The sequence below is a fragment of the Anabrus simplex genome, chromosome 1 (assembly GCF_040414725.1).
Source record: "Anabrus simplex isolate iqAnaSimp1 chromosome 1, ASM4041472v1, whole genome shotgun sequence".
In the NCBI taxonomy this organism is placed as follows: domain Eukaryota; kingdom Metazoa; phylum Arthropoda; class Insecta; order Orthoptera; family Tettigoniidae; genus Anabrus; species Anabrus simplex.
This window is the reverse complement of record NC_090265.1, coordinates 1585753594-1585774710: the sequence shown is the minus strand read 5'-3', so window position 1 is coordinate 1585774710 and position 21117 is coordinate 1585753594. Positions and strand designations below refer to the sequence as shown.

General features: G+C 38.6%; 1 protein-coding gene across 1 annotated transcript in view; it reads right to left on the bottom strand.

Moving 5' to 3' along the window:
• Positions 1-21117, bottom strand: part of Mettl14 (methyltransferase like 14) — a 154646-nt gene that overhangs the window by 69937 nt on the left and 63592 nt on the right. The window contains exon 6 of the mRNA XM_067138222.2: positions 1689-1898. Coding sequence (XP_066994323.1) covers positions 1689-1898 — 210 coding nt within the window. The remainder of the gene's footprint in view (positions 1-1688; positions 1899-21117) is intronic.

Below are 21117 nucleotides of genomic sequence, written 5' to 3'. Positions count from 1 at the left end.
TGAGATGTGTTACTTGGTAAATGCATGAAACTGTACTATGAGGTGACATATTGGAATATCATATTGGTATTTGGGAAAACTGTATGTTGTCCTTAAGCAATACCTTATATTATGACTCCTCATGTTTAAATCTAACCCATATTTTCACATCTCATTTTTTGAAATTTTAATGAACTTATGTTTTTCCTTACCCCTTTGTTTTGTTTGGCTAATGTATTTTTAGCCCCTAGCTTAGTGTACTTGATAGGACATGACGAATTTGACTTTGAACCGTTATATGTTCACCCTGATTACTGTAAACGATTCATCGGGCCTGTAAGATTTCAGCACTGTTCACTGTACCAGTTTTAAAAAATCTCTACTGTGATCGCTCCACTGCTTACCCACTTGGCTATCATGTTTAGTTACTGGTTTGATAGGGAGGGCTGTAACAACTTTCTTCAGCTTTACGCTTCCTTTTTATAACAAACCTATCCATAGCAACAACAACAATATCACTCTCTTCTAATCCACAAAAGAACAAGACAATACTTCAGCAAAAGGACACTCACAAAGGCAAGCAGACACTTTTATGTTTCGCACCTAAATATAAAATCCTTCAGCAAGCTCCGGCAAAGTTGGAAGCAATTAGCAGCAGGTAAACAAGCTAATCCTCGTCACAAAAGGAAGGCCATTATGTTTCAGCTGAGCTCAAATTCAGCAACATTCTTGACTGGTGGTGGTGGTGGTGATCGGTTTAAGAGGAAATACAACTGGGTAACCATCCTCTAATAGCACTAATCAGGCAGAAAAAATGGAAGCGGTCTGACACTTTGAAAAATGAAGGTATCGGCAAAAGAAAGACAAGGGCCATGAAGGGCGTGAAAATTAAAGACTCCCTAGGTCTTGATACCTTAATACTGTCGGAGTTGGAAAAGAACATGAGTTGATCAAGGGAGGTCGGACAGGATAGATGAAAGTGAGGAGCCTGGCACAAGTAAGTGGAAAAAATGCCAGAACTCAGCTAAGAACCCTGTGGTAAACAACCCACCCTCCCACGTTAAGAGCTCCTGGGACCATTTTAGTCGCCTCTTAGACATGCAGGGGATACCATGGGTGTTATTCTACTGCACCCACGCACAGGAAGTACATTCTTGACAGTGAGGAAGATTTGGTCAGTTAATCCTCAAGTACGAACTGAGCAACAAGAGGATTGACTTACTGTAATGCTGATGGGTCATGTGAGTCTCCACCTCCTACCATTTACAAGTTTGTGAAGAATTTAAGAGAGGTACAGACTGATACATATTTTAGAATTAATACTTCAGAAAGGGGACTCTGTGTAGTGGTAGACAAAGACAAAAAACACTAAATCAAAACTGGATTTTACTGAAAATGAGCTGCCTCAACTCTCTTCTGAACTGCTTACCAAAAGCAGTTAGGAACTACTATAAACTTGTGTACCCCTTGAGATGAACCTGTGCACCCCTAGTGCTATGCGTACCACACTTTGAATAGCACTGCTTTGGCATATGGAGTTATTTCCTGCCATCTAACAATCAGCATTAAGCTGCTGGCTGTACATACTCACTCAAAAAAAGGGCCAGGATATCGTCATCAACAGATACGTTGAGGTGATCATCATCATCACCATCATTACTAATTAACTTACATACTGAACTGTAAAACTAATAGCAATATTAATATACCTTAGTTCTCTGGAAAACAGCCTTGGGTTCCAAGTTTTTTGAATGTCCTGGATTGTTAATATTTGTACGTATCCAGCAGATGTCCTCACAACGTCGGAATCCCCACTTTCTCAAGCAGAAGCGTCCCATGTCCAGTCCTTCTGATGAACCACACCACAAGAACACAAAGCTGCGAGCTGCTGCAACTTCACCTATGTCCAGATTCATTATCTATAATGAGTCAAGATAAGTGATGTAAGAACCAAATCAGAAATAGATTTGTAAGCATTTAGACTGTATGCAACTTCACTCAAAATCAAAAGGGTTACTTTTTTAATCATTTATTTATTTTGGAATACAGCTTAAGTAATTAGCTTTCCTTATGGTTCTTATTTGTTCTCCAGGGTAGATTCCTTTTTGTACAAACCATGTCACATAGGTATAAATGTTTATGTTACATAGGCAATACAGTTATTTGACTGTTAAGTGATCCTATTACTGAATTTCAAGAATCCATTTTCAATTTCTTACAGGTTAATGAAGAGAGTAGCATTTTGATTTATCCAAGCTGGCAAATTATCTTAAAACAGATTCAACAGGTACATTTCAATATCAGCATAGAATCTGAGGTTCCAGATCACAGATCTCTAACAGAATTCATAATATTGAAAAACACTCTACACAAGTGTGTGAAATTGTAGATTCTATGTAATTATTAAGTATAAAGGTATCAAGATTCCTTTTTGCAGACATATTACATAATGAAAGTTAACTTCACATAAGGTAGGTATACAATATACTCAAATATTGATATGTTTTTAGTAATAGCACCATATATACAGTATATACAGAGTATCTCAAACCTTTTGGGTCAAATTGTAACAGGTGATAGTGGGTCTTCAACCAATTATATTGAGATAGGGAACCAATGGTTGGAAGTGCATACTTATTGTGTTATGAATTTACACATCATGCACCGCATAACAACAACGTAGCTCATAGTAATTGTTCAAAGTGACAACCACCAATCTCAATGCATGCATGGCAACATCGCATGAAGTTCTGCTGCACCATCTCTTAGATCCCTGGTGTTTGTTGTACCAGGAGACAGGCAGCTTGGACCCTAGCAAGCAGGTTTTCGTCTGTTTCTATGTGGGTTTCATACACCAATGACTTGACGTAACCCCAGAGGAAGAAGTCCAGCGGTGTGAGATCCAGCAATCACGCTGGCCATGGGACAGGACCTCCCCTTCCACTCCAACGATGAGGGTACATGTTGTTCAGGTGCTCGCAGAAATTAACATCGAAATGGGCGGGTGCACCGTCGTGTTGAAACCACATTCTTTCATGCACAACAATCGGTACAGTCTCCAAGAACTATGGCAGCACATCTCACAGGAACACCAGATAATGTGGACCATTCAAACAGGGAGGCAGCAAATAAGATCCTATTAGGTGATCTTGGACAATGCCTGCCCATACGTTGACAGAGAATTGTTGCTGGTGGCCACCGATGTGGGTGGCGTGGGGATTGTCCTCACACCAGACATGGTTGTTGGAGCTGTTGAAAACACCATCACGAGTGAATGACGACTCATCCTGAACAATACAAACTGTACAAAGTTCGGCACTACAGCACTATGATGGATAATCCCTTGACAAAAGTGAATGCGGGGCTCAAAATCTGTTGGTCCCGGTGCTTGTACACGTTCTTTATGATATGGGTGAAATACCTGGGCCACCATTACTTTCTACACTGTATCCTTCGAAGTGTGCATTTCATGGGCAAGTTGATGGATGATTATTGCTGGGTGGTTGGCCACACAATCCAACACCATCTCCTTAATGTCTGGTGTTCGGACATGTCTTTGGCAGGAACCTTGGCCAGCTCTCTGTGGCATCAACGGCCCTGTCTCTCATAAGTTGGTATTCTATGGAGATGAACTTCTTCCAATTAGGATGACGCTCATTGGGAAAGCGTTCTCTGTACATTCGTGCTGCATTACGGGCACTACATCCTGCTGCACCATACATTAAATGCATGTCTGCCAACTCTCATGACGAGTAACGTTCCATCTTTGACTACGTGTCATGCACTGTACACAGTACACACCTTACCATGGACACATGGCAGGCTGTCTGATGCAATGGACAACTGACACCGGGGGAGTGGCGTGCATGTGGCAGAGGTTAATGCGCCAGTGCGATGGATGCGGTCGTCACATGATACGTGCTATGAGCTAAGTTGTGTACAGTACATGTTTGGTGGTCAGGGGTGTACGCTGTTTATCACCCGTTGCCTGTTCCAGTGTAAAACAGACACCCAGGATCTTTCTAAGAGTGTGGCAGAACTGCTTGTGCCATTGCAGTATATACACTGAGATTGGCGGTCATCTCTTTGAACAATTACTACGAGCTACGTTGTTGTTATGATGTACGCTATGTATGTTCACAACACAATAAATATGCATTTCTGACCATTGGTTCCTTATCTCAATATACGTAATTGTTTGTGGACCCACCATCACCTGTTTCAATTTGACCCAAAAGGTTTGAGACACCCTGTATACGTTTTATGGTCCTGTAAGATTAAACATATATTTGGCAAAACCAAGCATTTGTCTGAGAAAGATGGAAAAAAAATCACTCTTCTGCTGTGAACTACAAAGCATGAGGAATTACACTGAAAAAGTTTTCATTCATGAAAAATATAATGTTCAACAGTGTTTATGGCTTTTTCGAAATTCCGTGCAGCTTACATCTCTCTCTTCTAGTATTGACATTTTATGGAATTTAAGACACAATCTACTCTCACCTGCAATGAAAGGTAATTACAGTTATATCAGTTTCTTACATGTAAACATGGACATGTGTTGGGCACAATATAATTTTTATTGTTGTCTCTATTCTGGACTTACCAACAAATAATTTATTACTGCTGTCTCTCTGCTCTACTTACCGACAAAGAAAGTGGATTACTGTTTGAAATATTTTATTTAGACTACATGGAAACATACATGTGTTGTGCTCAGTTCAAAAATGAAATTTTACTGTTGTCTCTCTTCTCACCTCGATAGCTTTCAGTTGTTGAAAAATCTTTTTATGTGGTGGATGTGCATCTGTATTGACTGTGACCATCCTAGTGCACATTATACACATTAGAAAACTGGCTATCAACTGGGACATTGAAAAGAAAGGAACATGATCATGGCACATTTCATGTAGGCAGTGCAGAAGATGAGTGAATCTGATACTAATATTAGCAGTGTCAGTGCCATTAAAGATATATCTAGTGGTAGCTGTTTGAGGGAAAAATATTGGAATTTGGATTTACTTGGTGTAACAAAGAAGTTGAACCTAAACCTCATTGTGCTGTGTGTTACAGAAAGCTTTCAAATGAGTATATGAAACCCTCAAAAATGAAACACACAAGTATGAAAAGTAAACCCTTTATTAATGTGCAGAAAAACTCAGCAAAGAAATCAAAGTAATTTCTAATGTACGGCTGACAATTAAGAAGGCCTTAGAAATTTCATATGTTGTTAACTTCATATAATGGTAAGTGTGATAGCCATTCTATAAACAAGACCTCAATACCTACAGTTGCAAAAGATATAGCAATTTGCTCTTACGTCACGCCGACACAGACTGGTCTTATGGTTAGCGATGGGATAGGAAAGGACTAGGAGTGGGAAGGAAGGAAGGAAGTGGCTGTGGCCTTAACTAAGGTAAAGCCCCAGCATTTGCCGTGTGTGAAAATGGGAAACCACAGAAAACCATCTTCAGGGCTGCTGACAGTGGGGTTTGAACCCACTATCTCCCGAATGCAAGTTCACAGTTGCGCGCCTCTAAATGCACGGCTAACTTGCTCAGTAAGATATAGTTAAAACAATTTTGTGAAAAATCATTAATTTAATACCACAATCCGACAATACAGTTAATAGCCAAATTAATGACATGGCTACTCAAGTTATTAGAGGACAGCCATTCAGGGTAATGAGGGAATTATTCTGCAATATATCTTGTTTAAAAATATGTTCTATTTTCATGTAATGAGTAAATAAAACTCCTAATTGAAGTGTTCTGCTGAGATATTTTGAAATTTATATATTTAATTTATTGCTAAAGGAAGTAGCTGGTTTTAGTTGGTAGTACATGGCTAGTTTCATTGACGGAAGCTGGCAACACTTACATGCACTTCAACTGTTAACTCTATTCTCCGGACGTTTGTTGTTGTTTGAGTCATCAGTCCATAGACTGGTTTGGTGCAGCTCTCCATGCCAACCTATCCTGAGCTAACCTTTTCATTTCTACGTAACTATTGCATCCTACATCTGCTCTAATTTGCTTGTCATATTCATAACTTGGTCTTCCCCTACCGTTCTTACAACCTACACTTCCTTCAAAAACCAACTGGACAAGTCCTGGGTGTCTTAGGATGTGTCCTATCATTCTATCTCTTCTTCTCGTCAAATTTAGCCAAATGGAAATTCTAAGTTCCCATGGAGGGAATTAGATTCTTTTCCACCAATAGAGCATATCAAAAATCAGATCAAAAATTAGATGGATGGCTTTTCCGGCGTTTGCTCTATTAACCAGCGTTTTGTCTTAGGTCTGACACATCCCACTCTGAAGAGTCTAGTGTCAGACCTAAGACGAAACGCTGGTTAATAGAGCAAACGCCGGAAAAGCCATCCATCTAATTTTTTAAATTTAGCCAAATCGATCTCCTCTTGCCAACTCAATTCAGTATCTCTTCATTCAGGATTCGATCTATCCATCTCACCTTCAGCATTCTTATGTAACACCACACTTCAAAAGCTTCTATTCTCTTTCTTTCTGAGCTAGTTATCGTACATGTTTCACTTCCATACCCCTTTCAGACCGTGTACCCACAATTGTGCGGGTTCGTATATTAGTTATCCCTGACCGTATTTGATGTTTTTTCGGCGCTAGACCGGACTGCAGTGATTGTGCAGGACACGGGGCGTGTATTTCAATTGATTTTAGTATGCGCTTAACCGCCAGGGCGAAGGAAGAAGAGTTTAAAAAGCACAGTTGATCGGCGAGATGGCAGGAAGCAGTAGTGCCGAAAGTAAGTATTTATTTATTGCGTTTATATTAATCTAGAAGCTTCACTGAATACCGGAATATATTCAATGAAGTGTGTACATTGGTTAGTGAACGTAAATTTTGAAGCTACACCATCGTACGTGATACGAGGTTTTGAATTTTGATACGCACAATTGTGTGGGTCCTGTTTTTCGGATGTTAGTTTTTATTTTGTAAAATAAACTATCAATATGTGTATTGAGGGGCATTTTAGTCAGTTTTTGACATACAAACAAAAATTCACACCCCCAGTTTTCTTTCAGGTCTGAAAGGAATACAATGCCACGCTCCACACGAAAGTCTTCAAAAACATCTTTCTAATTTATATATCAATGTATGAAGTGAGCAAATTATTTTTCTTAAGAAAGCTCTTCCTTGCTTGTGCTAATCTGCATTTTACGTCCTCCTTACTTCTGCCATCGTTAGCTATTTTACTACCCAAGTAACAATATTCATCTACTTCCTTTAAGACTTCATTTCCTAATTTAATATTTCCTGCATCACCTGCCTTCGTTCGACCGCACTCCATTACTTTTGTTTTGGACTTATTTATTTTTATCTTGTACTCCTTATCCAAGACTTCATCTATACCATTCAGCAGCATCTCGAGATCTTCTGCAGTCTGAGATAAAATAACAATATCATCAGCAAATCTCAAGGTTTTGATTTCCTCTTCTTGGATTGTGATTCCCTATCCAAATTACTCTTTGATTTCTTTTACTGCCTGTTCTATATAAACATTGAAAAGGAGGGGGGACAAACTGCAGCCTTGCCTCACTCCTTTCTGGATTGATGCATCTTTTTCAAAGCCCTCGATTCTTATCACTGCAGACTGATTTTTATACAGACTGTAGATAATTCTTCGTTCTTGGTATCTGATCCCAATCACCTTCAGAAACGTAAATAGGCTGGTCCAATCAACATTATCGAATGCCTTTTCTAGATCTACGAATGCCATGTACGTGGGCTGGTCCTTCTTGATTCGATCCTCTAAGATCAGACGTAAAGTCAGGACTGCTTCACGTGTTCCTACATTTCTTCTGAAGCCAAACTGATCTTCTCCCAACTCAGCTTCAACTTCTTTTTCCATTCTTCTGTAAATAATACGTGTTAAAATTTTGCAGGCATGATATACTAAACTAATAGTGTGGTAGTTTTCACATCTGTCAGCACTGGATTTTTTGGGAATAGGTATAACAACATTCTGCCGAAAATCGGATGGGACTTCTCCTGTCTCATACATCTTACACACTAAATGGAATAACCTTCCCATGCTGGCTTCTCCTAAGGCAGTCAGTAATTCAGAGGGAATGTCATCAATTCCAGGTGCCTCGTTCCTATTTAGGTCGCTCACAGCTCTGTCAAACTCTGACCTCAAAATTGGGTCTCCCATTTCATCAGCATCAACAGCCTCTTCTTGTTCCAGAACCAAATTATCTACATCTTCACTTTGACAAAACTGTTGGATATGTTCCTGCCATGTTTCTGCTTTGTCTCCTTTCCCTAGAAGTGGCTTTACATTTGAGCTCTTAATATTCATACAACTAGATTTCCTTTCTCCAAAGGTTTCCTTGATTTTCCTGTATGCAGTATCTACTTTTCCTAGGACCATTCAACCTTCGACATCCTTGCACTTCTCCTTCAGCCAGTCTTCTTTAGCTACCTTGCACTTTCTATCCACTTCATTCTTTAATCGCCTGTATTCTTTTCTGCCCTCTTCATTTCTAGCATTCTTGTATTTTCGTTGTTCACCAATCAGGTCTGTTATCTCCTGAGTTATCCACTGATTCTTAGTTGATCTTTTCTTCCTTCGTAACATTTCTTCAGCAGCCCTACTGACTTCATTTTTCATGACTCTCCACTCTTCCTTTATTGTGTTTCCTTCAGCCTTTTCATTTAGTCCTTGTGCGATATGTTCCTTGAAACAATCCCTCACACTCTTTTCTTTCAACTTGTCTAGATCCCATCTTTTTGCATTCTTTCCTTTCTTCAATTTCTTCAGCTTCAGATGGCATTTCATGACCAATAAGTTGTGGTCAGAGTCTACGTGTGCTCCTGGGAAAGTTTTGCAATCCAGCGCCTGGTTTCTGAATCTCTGCCTAATCATAATGAAATCTATTTGATACCTTCCAGTGTCTCCAGGTCTCGTCCACGCATACAGCTGTCGTTTGTGGTGTTTAAACCAAGTATTGGCAAGGACTAAATTATGAGCAGTGCAGAATTCTACCAGCCGACTTCCTCTCTCGTTCCTTTGTCCCAATCCGAATTCTCCTACTGTATTACCTTATCTTCCCTGGCCTACCACTGCATTCCAGTCTCCCATCACAATTAGATTCTCATCACCTTTCACATATTGTATTAACTCTTCTATCATTTCATATATTTTTTCAATTTCCTCATCATCCGCTGAGCTAGTGGCATATAGACCTGCACTATTGTGGTGGGCATTGGTTTGGTGTCTATCTTGACGACAAGAATTCTTTCACTATGCTGGTCGTAGTAGCTTACCCGCTGCCCTATTTTCTTATTCATTATTAAACCAACTCCTCCATTTCCCCTGTTTGATTTTGTGTTGATAATTCGGTAGTCGCCTGACTGAAAATCCTGTTCTTCCTGCCAATGTACTTCACTTATACCAACTACATCTAACTTTAGTCTATCCATCTACCTTTTCAGATTCTCTAACCTACCACAACGATTCAAACTTCTAACATTCCATGCTCTGACTCGCAGAATGTCGGTATCCATCTTCCTGATGATCGCCCCCTCTCGTGTAGTCCCCACCCGGAGATCAAATGGGGGACTAGTTTACCTCCGGAATATTTTACCCGGGAGGAAGCCATCATCAGTACATCATTCATACAGAGAGAGCTGCATGTCCTCGGGAGTTAGTTACGGCTGTAGTTTCCCGTTGCTTTCAGCCGTGTAGCAGTATCAACACAGCTAAGGCATGTTGAGTAATATTACAAGGCCATATCAGTCAATCATCCAGACTGCCGCCCTTGCAACTTCCGAAAGGCTGCTACCCCCCTTTCGATGAACCATTCCTTAGTCTGGTCTCTCAACAGATACCCATCCGATATGGTTGCACCTGCGGCTTGGCTATCTGCTTCACTGGGACACGCAAGCCTCCCCACCGCGGTAAGGTTTATGTTCTGAGACTCTACACAGAGAATTTCAGAGATCAAGGTGAGAAAATTTATTAATTAAATGTAAAACAGTAGTCGGATGTACATGGTATAACATCCATGACAAAAAAAAGAAGAAACTTTTAAAAAATACATAAATGAACTAAATATGTTTTTACCAAAGGTAGAAAATGTTGACATTCTATTAGAATACTTGCACCCTACCATCTTAAAGATAATATCTGAGATTAAATATGAATAAAAAGACGTCACGGATGGTACATTTCTATCACCACTGACTCCTTTAGATTAAGGCTGTCGAACTTTATGAACTACAGTTAATGTTACATAATCTATTATTGGTATAATTCAGAGATATTTAAAATACATTACTGATGTGTAGATTTTGATTTCGTTTAAGTCATAGAGTAAAATGAAATTAATTTTCTTCATTCCATCTAGAATTTATTTTTTATGTTATAATGAAGTGTCCTCAAAATCAATGGTAGGCAAACAAAAACATAAAATAACCTATAATTTGGTCCAGGCTTATGTTTTCTCTTGTTGAAAATAATGCCACCAGTAAAGTCTGCTCCTGGAATGGCAAAATTGAGAGCTACAATCAAATCTTAAAACCCAGAGAGATGGGCTGCATATTTGGAGAAGGATAGAGAAAGGTATAAGTAAAAAAGTTAACCTTTCAAGCAGTAATGACGGAATAAATGTCATAGCCGCATGGCTTCCTAAGTGGCCATGACGGAATATTCCGTCATCATATTGTAAATGTCTTTCAGCGATGGGTACGACGACTTATTCCGTCGTAGGATCTGAGATCGCTTTCCTTTGACTATATGTAGACCTGCCGGTGGCTAGAACTTGGGATCCACTGATGTGATTATATGATTCTTGCCTCTATGTCAAATCTTAACTCATTTTGATCGCTGGTAATTAATATTATTGCAAATTTAGCTCCTGTATTCTTGGCGGGTAAATACGCACCATTTGTGGCGTAGCTTGCCTTCAACCAATCAGCGATTAGCGTCACTAATTTCTAAGAATTATGACAGTAAATCTTCATTAATTAATAACTTTTAATATTTGGTCATGTTTCTAAAATTTTCCTGATTACAAATCTAATTTCAGTTTTCCTTTATAAATTTAATCAGCAAAGTTACTTTTTATACCCCTTCCTATAATACGATGTTGGCATGACTGCTTCTCCCCGTCAAATTTTATTATTGGTCCATAGCTAAGTGGGAGTTTGAAATCTCATGGTTTTTTTTTCTTTAAATACCAACTGCATGCTTCACACCCGTCTGCAGCCCTGGACTTTCCCTAACGTCATTTCCAAGAACCTTGCACGCCGTAATTTCCTTGTTCTAAATATCACTTGGCCCTCAGGCTCGGGACTTTCCGATGACTCGGAAATAATCATCCCCTTCTCTTTCCAACCTGGCAATAATTCCTGGGCATACTAATTTTGCTGGCCATTGTGTTTCATAATCTTTAGTGGAGACAGAAGTCTGTGTAGGTTTCACAATACCTTCCAAACTGGCCAGTAGCTCTACAATATATAAAGATATTCTGGCACAGCGAATATCAAATATATTCCTTAATAAATAATTCTAATTGAATGACGCAGATGATGCCCCACCAGGGTACAATATAGTGGTACTAATCACAGGCAACGCCCAGACCCGTGGTGTTTCGCACATAATGGTACAGATCACAGGCAACGTAAGCTCGTGTGTTCTGCATATAGTGGTACTAATCACAGGTACCGGAAACCCACAGTGAACCGCTCTCTGCTGCTACTAGTCACAAACCTATTGTGTACTTAACATAGTGGTACTACTCACAAGTAAAGGCAACCCATGCCTTTTCTCGCATGATGGTACTAATCACAAGTAATTTCATGGTTCCAATTCAATCATCCCTTGGTCGCCCCTTTTAGTCACCTCTTATGACAATTGACAAGTGAGAAGTTACTCCAGAGATTGAAGTACCAAAAAGAGCAGGTACCAAGTGGACAGAAGAAAGGAAGAGGATCTTTAGTGAACAGATGAAAGCATCCTGGATCCTCCGCAAATAAAATCATAAATAAAGCTTCATGTGTTCCGAAAGGGACCATTCACGCATAATAATAATAATAATAATAATAATAATAATAATAATAATAATAATAATAACAACAACAACAACAACCCACCCGCCACATTAGTAGCAGAGATAAACCAAACACCTCGAAGTACATTGGCAGGAAGAGCAGGAGTTAGTTTAATAATGAATAAGAAAACAGGGCAGCAGGAAAGCTTCTACAAACAGCATAGTGAATGGATTATTGTTGTCAAGATAGACACAACGTCAATGCCAACCACTATTAGTTCAGCAGATTATGATGATGAAATAATCGAAAGAATATATGAAATAGAAGATTTAATACAATAAGTAAAAAAGGAGATGAGAATCTAATTGTGATGGGAGACTGGAATGCAGTGGAAGGCCAAAGAAGAGAAGGTAATGCAGTACGAAAATTTGGATTGGGACAAAGGAATGAAACAGGAAGTCGTCTGGCTGAATTATGCATCGATCATAATGAAATCCTTGCTAGCACTTGGTTCAAACACCACAAACGAAGGTGGACGAGACCTGGAGACACTGAAAGGTATCAAACAGACTTCATTATGATTAGGAAAAGATTCAGAAACCAGGTGTTGGATTGCAAGATCTTCCCATGAGCAGATGTGGACTCTGACCACAACTTGATGGTCATGAAATGTCATCTGAAATTGATAAAATTGAAGAATGGAAGGCATGAAAGGAGATAGGATCTAGATAAGTTGAAAGAAAAGAGTGTGAGGGATTGTTTCAAGGAAAATATTGCACAAGGGCATAAATGAAAAAGCCGAAGGAAACACGATAGATGAATAGTGGACAGTCATGAGGAATGAGATACAGTAGGGCTACTGAAGAAAGGTTAAGAAGAACGGTGAAAGAACAAGAATGTAAGGAATAAGAAGAGCAGAAAAGAATCAAGGCAGTTAAAGAATGACGTAGACATGAAGCGGACCCAATATAAATGGGAATTTTAATGTACTGCTGTTGTTAGTAATAATTCTGAGGCAGAGCTCTGCCAGGATGCTGGTGAGGGTGTCTGGAGGAGGGGTTTGCATGCACGAACGACGGTGGAGATCTGGGCTGCTTCAGTACGCCATGAGTGAACAAGAGGTGCACGTCTGTTGCACAACACATCATTATCAAATTTCTCGTAAAACAGAGCACCATACCTTCCGAAATTTTGAGACGGCTCTGCACACAGTTTGGGGGGAAGAAACACTTTCGCAGACTTCAGTGTATGAGTGGTGGGCTAAAAAATTTGTGGCAGGAAGAGAAGCTGTGAAATATGAACCTCATGAAAAGAGAGCACAGATAAGCATCACTACAGACAACATCGTTGCCATTCGTGGTATTACTGGTGAAGATCGGCAAATAAAAATTTCACAAATTGTTTTAGCCGTAAGAATAAGTTAAGGAAGTATTCAAACCACCATCCAAGATGAATTCCATTCCAGAAAATTGTCTGCCAGGTGGGTTCCTTGTCTCCTCAACCAGAAACAAAAAACTTCACGCTTGGAAGTTTGTCAGAGACTGCTGCGTTGCTACGAGGAGGAAGGAGAGGATTTCTTGCATGATATTGTGACTTGTGATGAAATTTGGGCGCATCATTACACCCCAGAGTCAAAGCAAGCAAGCATGGAGTGGCAGCGAAGAGAAGAAGTAGGTCCGGTCAAGGCCAAAACGTGCCCATCTGCTGGAAAGGTGCTTGCAACCGTTTTCTGGGAATCCGCGGGCATTTTGCTGGTGGATATTCTTTACGAACAAAGGACTATTATTGCAGTCTATTACTGTCACCTTTTGGATGAAGCAAAAGCTGCGTATCGCAACAAGCGACGCCGGCAATCGATCCGAAATGTCATTCATCTCTGTGACAATGCAGGGCCACATACTGCAGCTTTAACACGGGAAAAACTGGAGGAAATTCATGGGACACCTCTGGAACACCTTCCGTATAGTCCAGATGTATCGTCCTGTGACTTATAATTTATTCGGATCACTCAAACAAGACCTAGGAGGACAGCGGTTCGATGATGATGCAAGTGTAGAAGAGTTTGTGCGCAAGTGGCTCTGAACACGTCCCTCTTCTTTGCATCAGGACGGCATCAAAAACTTACCAATCTGATGGAGAAAATGTGTATCGAAGGTAGAACACTATGTAGAAAAGTGATCTCTATATATGTATTTTTCTTAATGATGGCAATAAATTTTAAAAAATAAATCCCGTTTATATTTGATCCACCCTCGTACAAAGTGCAGGACATCTAAGGAAGAATGGATGACAGAAGTGCAAGGAAGTTGTAGGTTGTAGGTAGGAAAGGTAAATGTTGCACACAAGAAAATCAAGGAAACTTCTGGAGAAAGGAAAACTAGGTATAAGAATGTTAAGAGCTCGGATTGGAAGTCCATTTCTGGGAAAAGTAAACAAGGCAGAAAGATAGTAGTAACATATCCAACAACTGTGTCAAGGGAAAGAAGTAGATGATAAGGTTCTTTAACTAGACAAGGCTGTTGATCGCTGATGAAATGGGAGACCCAATTTTGAGGTCAGAATTTCACAGAGCTTTGAGAGACCAAAATAGGAACAATGCAACTGGAACTGATGACTCACCCTCAGAATTACTGACTGCATTAGGAGGAACCAGTATTTTAACTGTTCGATTTTTCAGTCTGTAGAAAGTGAACATAACAGTTATAAAATAACGGATTGAAACTGAAAAGAAATGGCTTCAGATATTTTTTTAAAAAAATCAACAGAAACCAGTATAGCGAGGTTATTCCTTTTAGTGTGTAAACTGTATGATACAGGAGAAGTGCCATCCAATTTTAGACAATGTTGTTATACCTATTCCTAAGAAAGCAGGTGCTGACAAGTGCGAAAACTACAACACCATTAGTTTAGTATCTCATGTTTGCAGAATTTTAACACATTTACTGAATATTGGAAAGATAAGTTGAAGCTGAGCTGGGAGAAGATCAGTATGGCTTCAGAAGAAATGTAGGAACATGTGAACCAATTCTGGCTTTACATCTGATCTTAGAGGTTCAAATTAAGAAGGACAGCCCACGTGCATGGCATTCGCAGATCTAGAAAAGGCATTCATTCAATAATGCTGATTGGACAAGCTATTTGAGATTCTGAAGGTGACTGGGACCAGATTCCGAGAACTAAGAATTATCTACAATCTGTATAAAATTCAGTATTCTGTGATAAGAAATGAGGGCCTTGAAAAAGCAGCAGAAATCCAGAAAGAAGTGAGACAAGGTTGCAGTTTGTCCCTCTCATCTTTTCCTGTGCTTATACAGAATGGGCAGTAAAGGAAATCAAAGAGGAATTTGGAAAGGAAATCACAATCCAACGAGAGGAAATCCAAACCCTGAGATTTGTTATGATATTGTTATTTTATCTGAGACTGCAGAAGATCTGGGAAAATTGCTGAGTGGTATGGACAGAGCCTTGGGAAAGGAGTACAAGATGAAAATAAATAAATCCAAAACGAAAGTAATGGAGTGCAGTCGAACAAAGTCAGATGAGGCAGGAAATATTAGATTAGGAGATAATATCTTAAAGGAAGTAGATAAATATTGTTACTTCGGTAGTAGAATAACTGATGACGACGGAAGTAAGGATGACATAAAATGCAGACTAGCACAAGTGAGGAAAGCCTCTCTTAAGAAAAGAAAGTTACTCACTTCGAACATTGACATAAGGATTAGATGTTTTTGAAGCCTTTTGTCTGGACTGTGGCACTGTATGGAAGTGAAAGTTGGAAGATAACTAATTCAGAAAAAAAAGAAAATATAAGGTTTTGAAATGTGGTGTTAGAGAAGAATGCCAAAGGTGAGAGGGGAAGAATTTGGCATAGTAGGACACATCTTAAGACACCCACAACATGTTCAGTTAGTTTTTGAGGCAAGTGTAGGTGATAAGAATGGTAGGGGCAGACCGAGGTACGAATATCTCATTAAATTAATTTTATTTTGGTTCCATATTGATGATTATGTTATATAAACTGAAAACCTAGTATAACTGTTCCACCTAGTCAAATTTATTCACAATTCAAGATTGAAAAAACATCAGATTGAAAGTAACAGTGTACAGGTTCAGCCTCCTTTGGCCATCTTCAGCTGCATAGAGATAACATAACAACAGCTTAGAATTTAATGTATTGAAAATTAAATACTGTAATATAAATAGAATTTGGAGGCTCCAATGCAAAATGTCGTTAAGTCCACTTTTTTCCAAATGAGTTCTTTTATCATCTCTCTAGAGGGTGTTAGTGGTCAACTACTAGTGTACCAATTTCAAACATTAAACTCCCATAAGTCCATTTTTGAGCCTCTGACAAATTGTGACTCTTCAATATTTTCAATACAAGAAGTAAATAACTCACATTATCAATCAAAAGTGGGTAAATCCAGTAGATCCTATAATAAAGTTTATAAGTCCCATAATGCAGTTGCTCAGCCTCTTCCCTCCTTTTTACTTGTCATTGTTGTTTGGGAACAAGAAGTCAAAATATAACACAGTAAAAGTGTCTTTGTAGCCAAAATGAGTGCACTGAATGATACTGACATAGGTAAGAAAGTAATTTAATTGAAATAGCATTCTTCCAACGTGTTCTTAATAGTGTTGGCTACTGAGTGTATGATTCGAAGCAGTGTATCGATTCATTCATGTGTCAGAGTGAATAGATTCACAGGAATTACGAACTCCCGGCACACGATTCAGGTGACCCTCAGCACACAGAGCTGAGTGGCGTACTCACGGGTCAGTGAGATATACGGTTCATTATCGGTACACTGGACATTATTACCACACGATTCAGGTGACCCTCAGCACACAGAGCTGAGTGGCGTACTCACGGGTCAGTGAGATATACGGTTCATTATCGGTACACTGGACATTATTACAAGTCATTAACCTCATTTTTGGTCCATATTGATGACAGTGATTACATACAATTTACAAAGTATTCATTTAATGTTAACCTAGTCAGTATTTACAATACCACATTTTGTGGTTAAATAATTATAAAAAATAGAAAGATCGTGAACACGTTTCACCCTTCTTAATGGGCATCATCAGCAAAATGGATAACCTTAAAACAAATAATAATAACTTCTCACCAATATAAATATATATATTTTTAGACAATATTGTAAAATTGTACTACAATAGTTTTAACTTGCGTTTGTAACATTCATGTCAGACTTTTTAATCATGATATTGAAAATAACTTTTAACATCACAACGTCTCATTTCAATTTTATATGACCAATAATTGTAAACAGTCTTAATTGTAATTATTTGTTTTAAGGTTATCCATTGTGCTGATGATGCCCATTAAGAAGGGCAAAACATGTTCATGATCTTTCTATTTTTTATAATTATTTAACCACAAAATGTGGTATTGTAAGTATTGACTAGGTTAACATTAAACGAATACTTTTTAAATTGTATGTAAACACTGGACATTGGCGGGGAGCCGAACTTCTGCTACAGTGGGACATACAGAGTCATGGCACACTGAAAGAATTGTACGCTATAGCGGACTCTTGCTCTCAGCAGTGTTAAAAAGGTAGTCAAAATATAATTCCAAAGTACCTAGCTAGAAAGTAGGTAGGTTATTAGGTTATTCTATTTATTAGTTTAATGAATCAGTATTATAACTTAGTTGACATTCGACAATGAATTCAACTCAGCTCTCTAGCCTATCCTCATGATCACTTGAAATTGTCTGTTTTATATTGATAAGAACCACTTAATATTCTCTCGGTTTGAATGTCGCATCATTGCACAATACTTCAATAATCGAATCACGAGATCACCGGTGTACGTGGACAATGAGTAAGTGAGCCAACTTGATGCAATAGCTTAAATTTAAAAAATTTTGAATCAGAAAACCAGTGGCCTACAGTACATTTTGCATAGCCTATACAAAATATGACGATTTAAAAATTCTCTGCTGATAGAAAAAAACATGTTTTCAAAGATGCTCGAACGATGGCCGTGCAGTTAGGGTCACGTAGCTATGAGCTTGCATTCAGGGGATGGTGGGTTTGAAACCTACCGTCGGCACCCGTTACGATAGTTTTGGTTTTCCGTGGTTTCCCATTTTCACACCAGACAAATACTGGGGCTGTACCTTAATTAAGGCCAAGGCCACTTCCTTCTCCCTCCTAACCCTTTCCTACCCCATCGTCGCCATAAGACCTATCTGTGTCGGTGAGACGTAGAGCAAATTATTTTATTTATATTTAATATGAAGGCTACTTATTGTGAACACAGGTATTTTTACAACTAATTCCATATATATAATAGAGATGCAACTTTCAAGAACTGTGGAAAACCATAAGTTAGTGTATAAAATTTGAATTATGTCAGTTATTATTATTATTATTATTATTATTATTATTAATAATTGGTACATAATTTTTGTACCGCAACTTAATAAGGAAACAATAATGTAGCAGAGATGCAATACGAACGGTGACGTTAATGTGCTGCAAATTGGATCACTGTATCGATTCAGCAATGTGAACAGAATCAAATGAATCGATTCAGTAAAATGAATCGAATATTCCATCACTAGTTCTAAGGCTTCTTTTCAAGAAAATGATTTTTTAATAACAGTTTGTTATGCATACTCATCTAAATTGTATGAAACCATATTCAAGATATATTTCAGTACTAGCTGATGTACCCATGCTTTGCTACGGGATTCTCAGAAAGGCTGACTTTGTGGTTTTCCTAATTGAAGTCAACATAGCTCATTACAAAAACATCAGTAGGAATGTAGCAATAAAAGCAGTGTTATCATATAAAATACTCGATCAAATAAAAAAACTGCACATTTTCACACTTTTAACGAACAGTACTATGGTGTCGATCTAACAATCCAAAGTTCCAGAGCTGGAATGACCAGGCCGCAGACAGCCGTGAACACTTCTCTGCCATTATTCCGTTAAATATGCATGCTTCTCATTCCAATCAGTACCTCAAAGTAGGGATTGAATAGCTCGAATGCTATGATGAACCAGTGTGTTACGTACCAGTAGTATCGGAAAATTTATGAAACAGAGGAATGGCAAGCTAAAGAAGAAAGTTACCTAACACCCCAGCTACTTCCCGCCAATATTTAGGCAGACTGTTACACACGTACAACTGGGCGAGTTGGCCACGTGGTTAGGGGCGACAGTTGTGAGCTTGCATCCGGGGATTCGAACCCCACTGTCGGCAGCCTTGAAAATGTTATTCCGTGGATTCCCATTTTCACAACAGGCAAATGCTGGGGCTATACCTTAATTAAGGCCAAGGCCACTTCCCTCAAACTCATAGCCCTTTCCTATCCCATCGTCGCCATAGGACCTAACTGTGTAGGAGCGACGCAAGGCAAATTTAAAAAATACTCAATACACAGCACAACTCGCCGATCATCGCTGGTATGGTATCAATGTATAAGGCATAAATGATCGTAAATATAACAATATATAACTTTAGTTATACAGTATTTATCGATACGACCACTAATAACATAATTATTTGAGAATTAAATTTTAGGCCTGCCCCTAAACTACCATTTCATTCAGCGTGAATACAATTATTTATGACCTAGATTATAGTGACTTATTCCCCGACTTTGCATACTGATTTTCAATAAGATAGGACCACTAACAACATAAATATTTGAGAATTCCATTGTAGGCCTTCCCCTAAACTACCATTTTTCTCAGCGTGAATATAATTATTTATGGTCTAGATCAGGGGTTTCCAATTTGTAAGGGCTCGAGGGCCATATTGGAAACCTTACTCATGTTCGCGGGCCGCACTTGAATAGGCCAATTTTCGTAAAATTCTGCGTATAGTAGGCCTACAAAAGTACCATTAAGAAATAATATGCATAAATCAATTGAAATAAAGGTTATAATTTTAATTACTTAAGTAAAACATTATTTTACAATTGCATAAAAGAGTGAAATTTTGGAGCCGGGATGAGTGGCTCAGATGGTTGAGGCGCTGGCCTTCTGAAGCCAGGTTGGCAGGTTCAAATTTAATATCGTTCCGAAGGTGTTCAAATACGTTAGTCTCGTGTCGGCAGTTTTACTGGCACGTAAAAGACGCCTGCGTGACAAAATTCCGGCATCTCGGCGTCTCCGAGAACCAACAAAAGTAGTTAGGACGTAAAAACCAATCATAATTATCTGAAATTTGGATTTTAAATTTTAAAATGAAAAATAATCTATTCAGATCAAATGAATATTTTAAAAGGGGAAATAATATTAAAGAATGGATTAGTTCGGACTTGGGTCTATAACGGATATAAAAATTAATACATTTTTGAACGACCTATAGAATATTATTTTGTAACTATTTTTCACATTATTTATGAAAATGCTCTAGCGGGCCGCATTATATGGCTTCGCGGGCCGCCATTTGGAAGCCCCTGGTCTAGATTGTAGCGACTTATTCCTTGACTTCCCCAACCGATTTTTGTTAAGATATGACCATTAATAACAAATATTTGAGAATTAAATTTTAGGCCTTCCCCTAAACTACCATTTCACTCAGCGTGAGTAAAATTATTTGTGGCCCAGATTATAGCGACTTATTCCCCGACTTTGCATACCAATTTTCATTAAGATATGACCACTAATAACATAAATATTTGAGAATTAAATTTTAGGCCTTCCCCTAAACTACAATTTCAGTCAGCATGAATAAAATTATTTATGGCCTAGATTGTAGCGGCTAATTACCCGACTTTGTATACCGATTTTAATTAAATTATCTTCAGCCATTTTCTCGTGATGCGCGTACGTACATACATACATACATATATAAGCTTACATACATTACGGAAAAGTAAAAGGTGCATTTCCTTGTTATTGTGGGCATGACTGAAACAGAAATACCATCCTTTTTAAATTTTGAGAAATGTACAGACAAAAGTCTTATCTATATATATAAAGTAGCTTGTCTTGACTGACTGACTGACTGACTGACTGATTCATCATCGCCGAGCCAAAACTACTGGACATAAAGAAATGAAATTTTGGGGATATATTCATATTAAGATGTAGGTGCTCGCTAA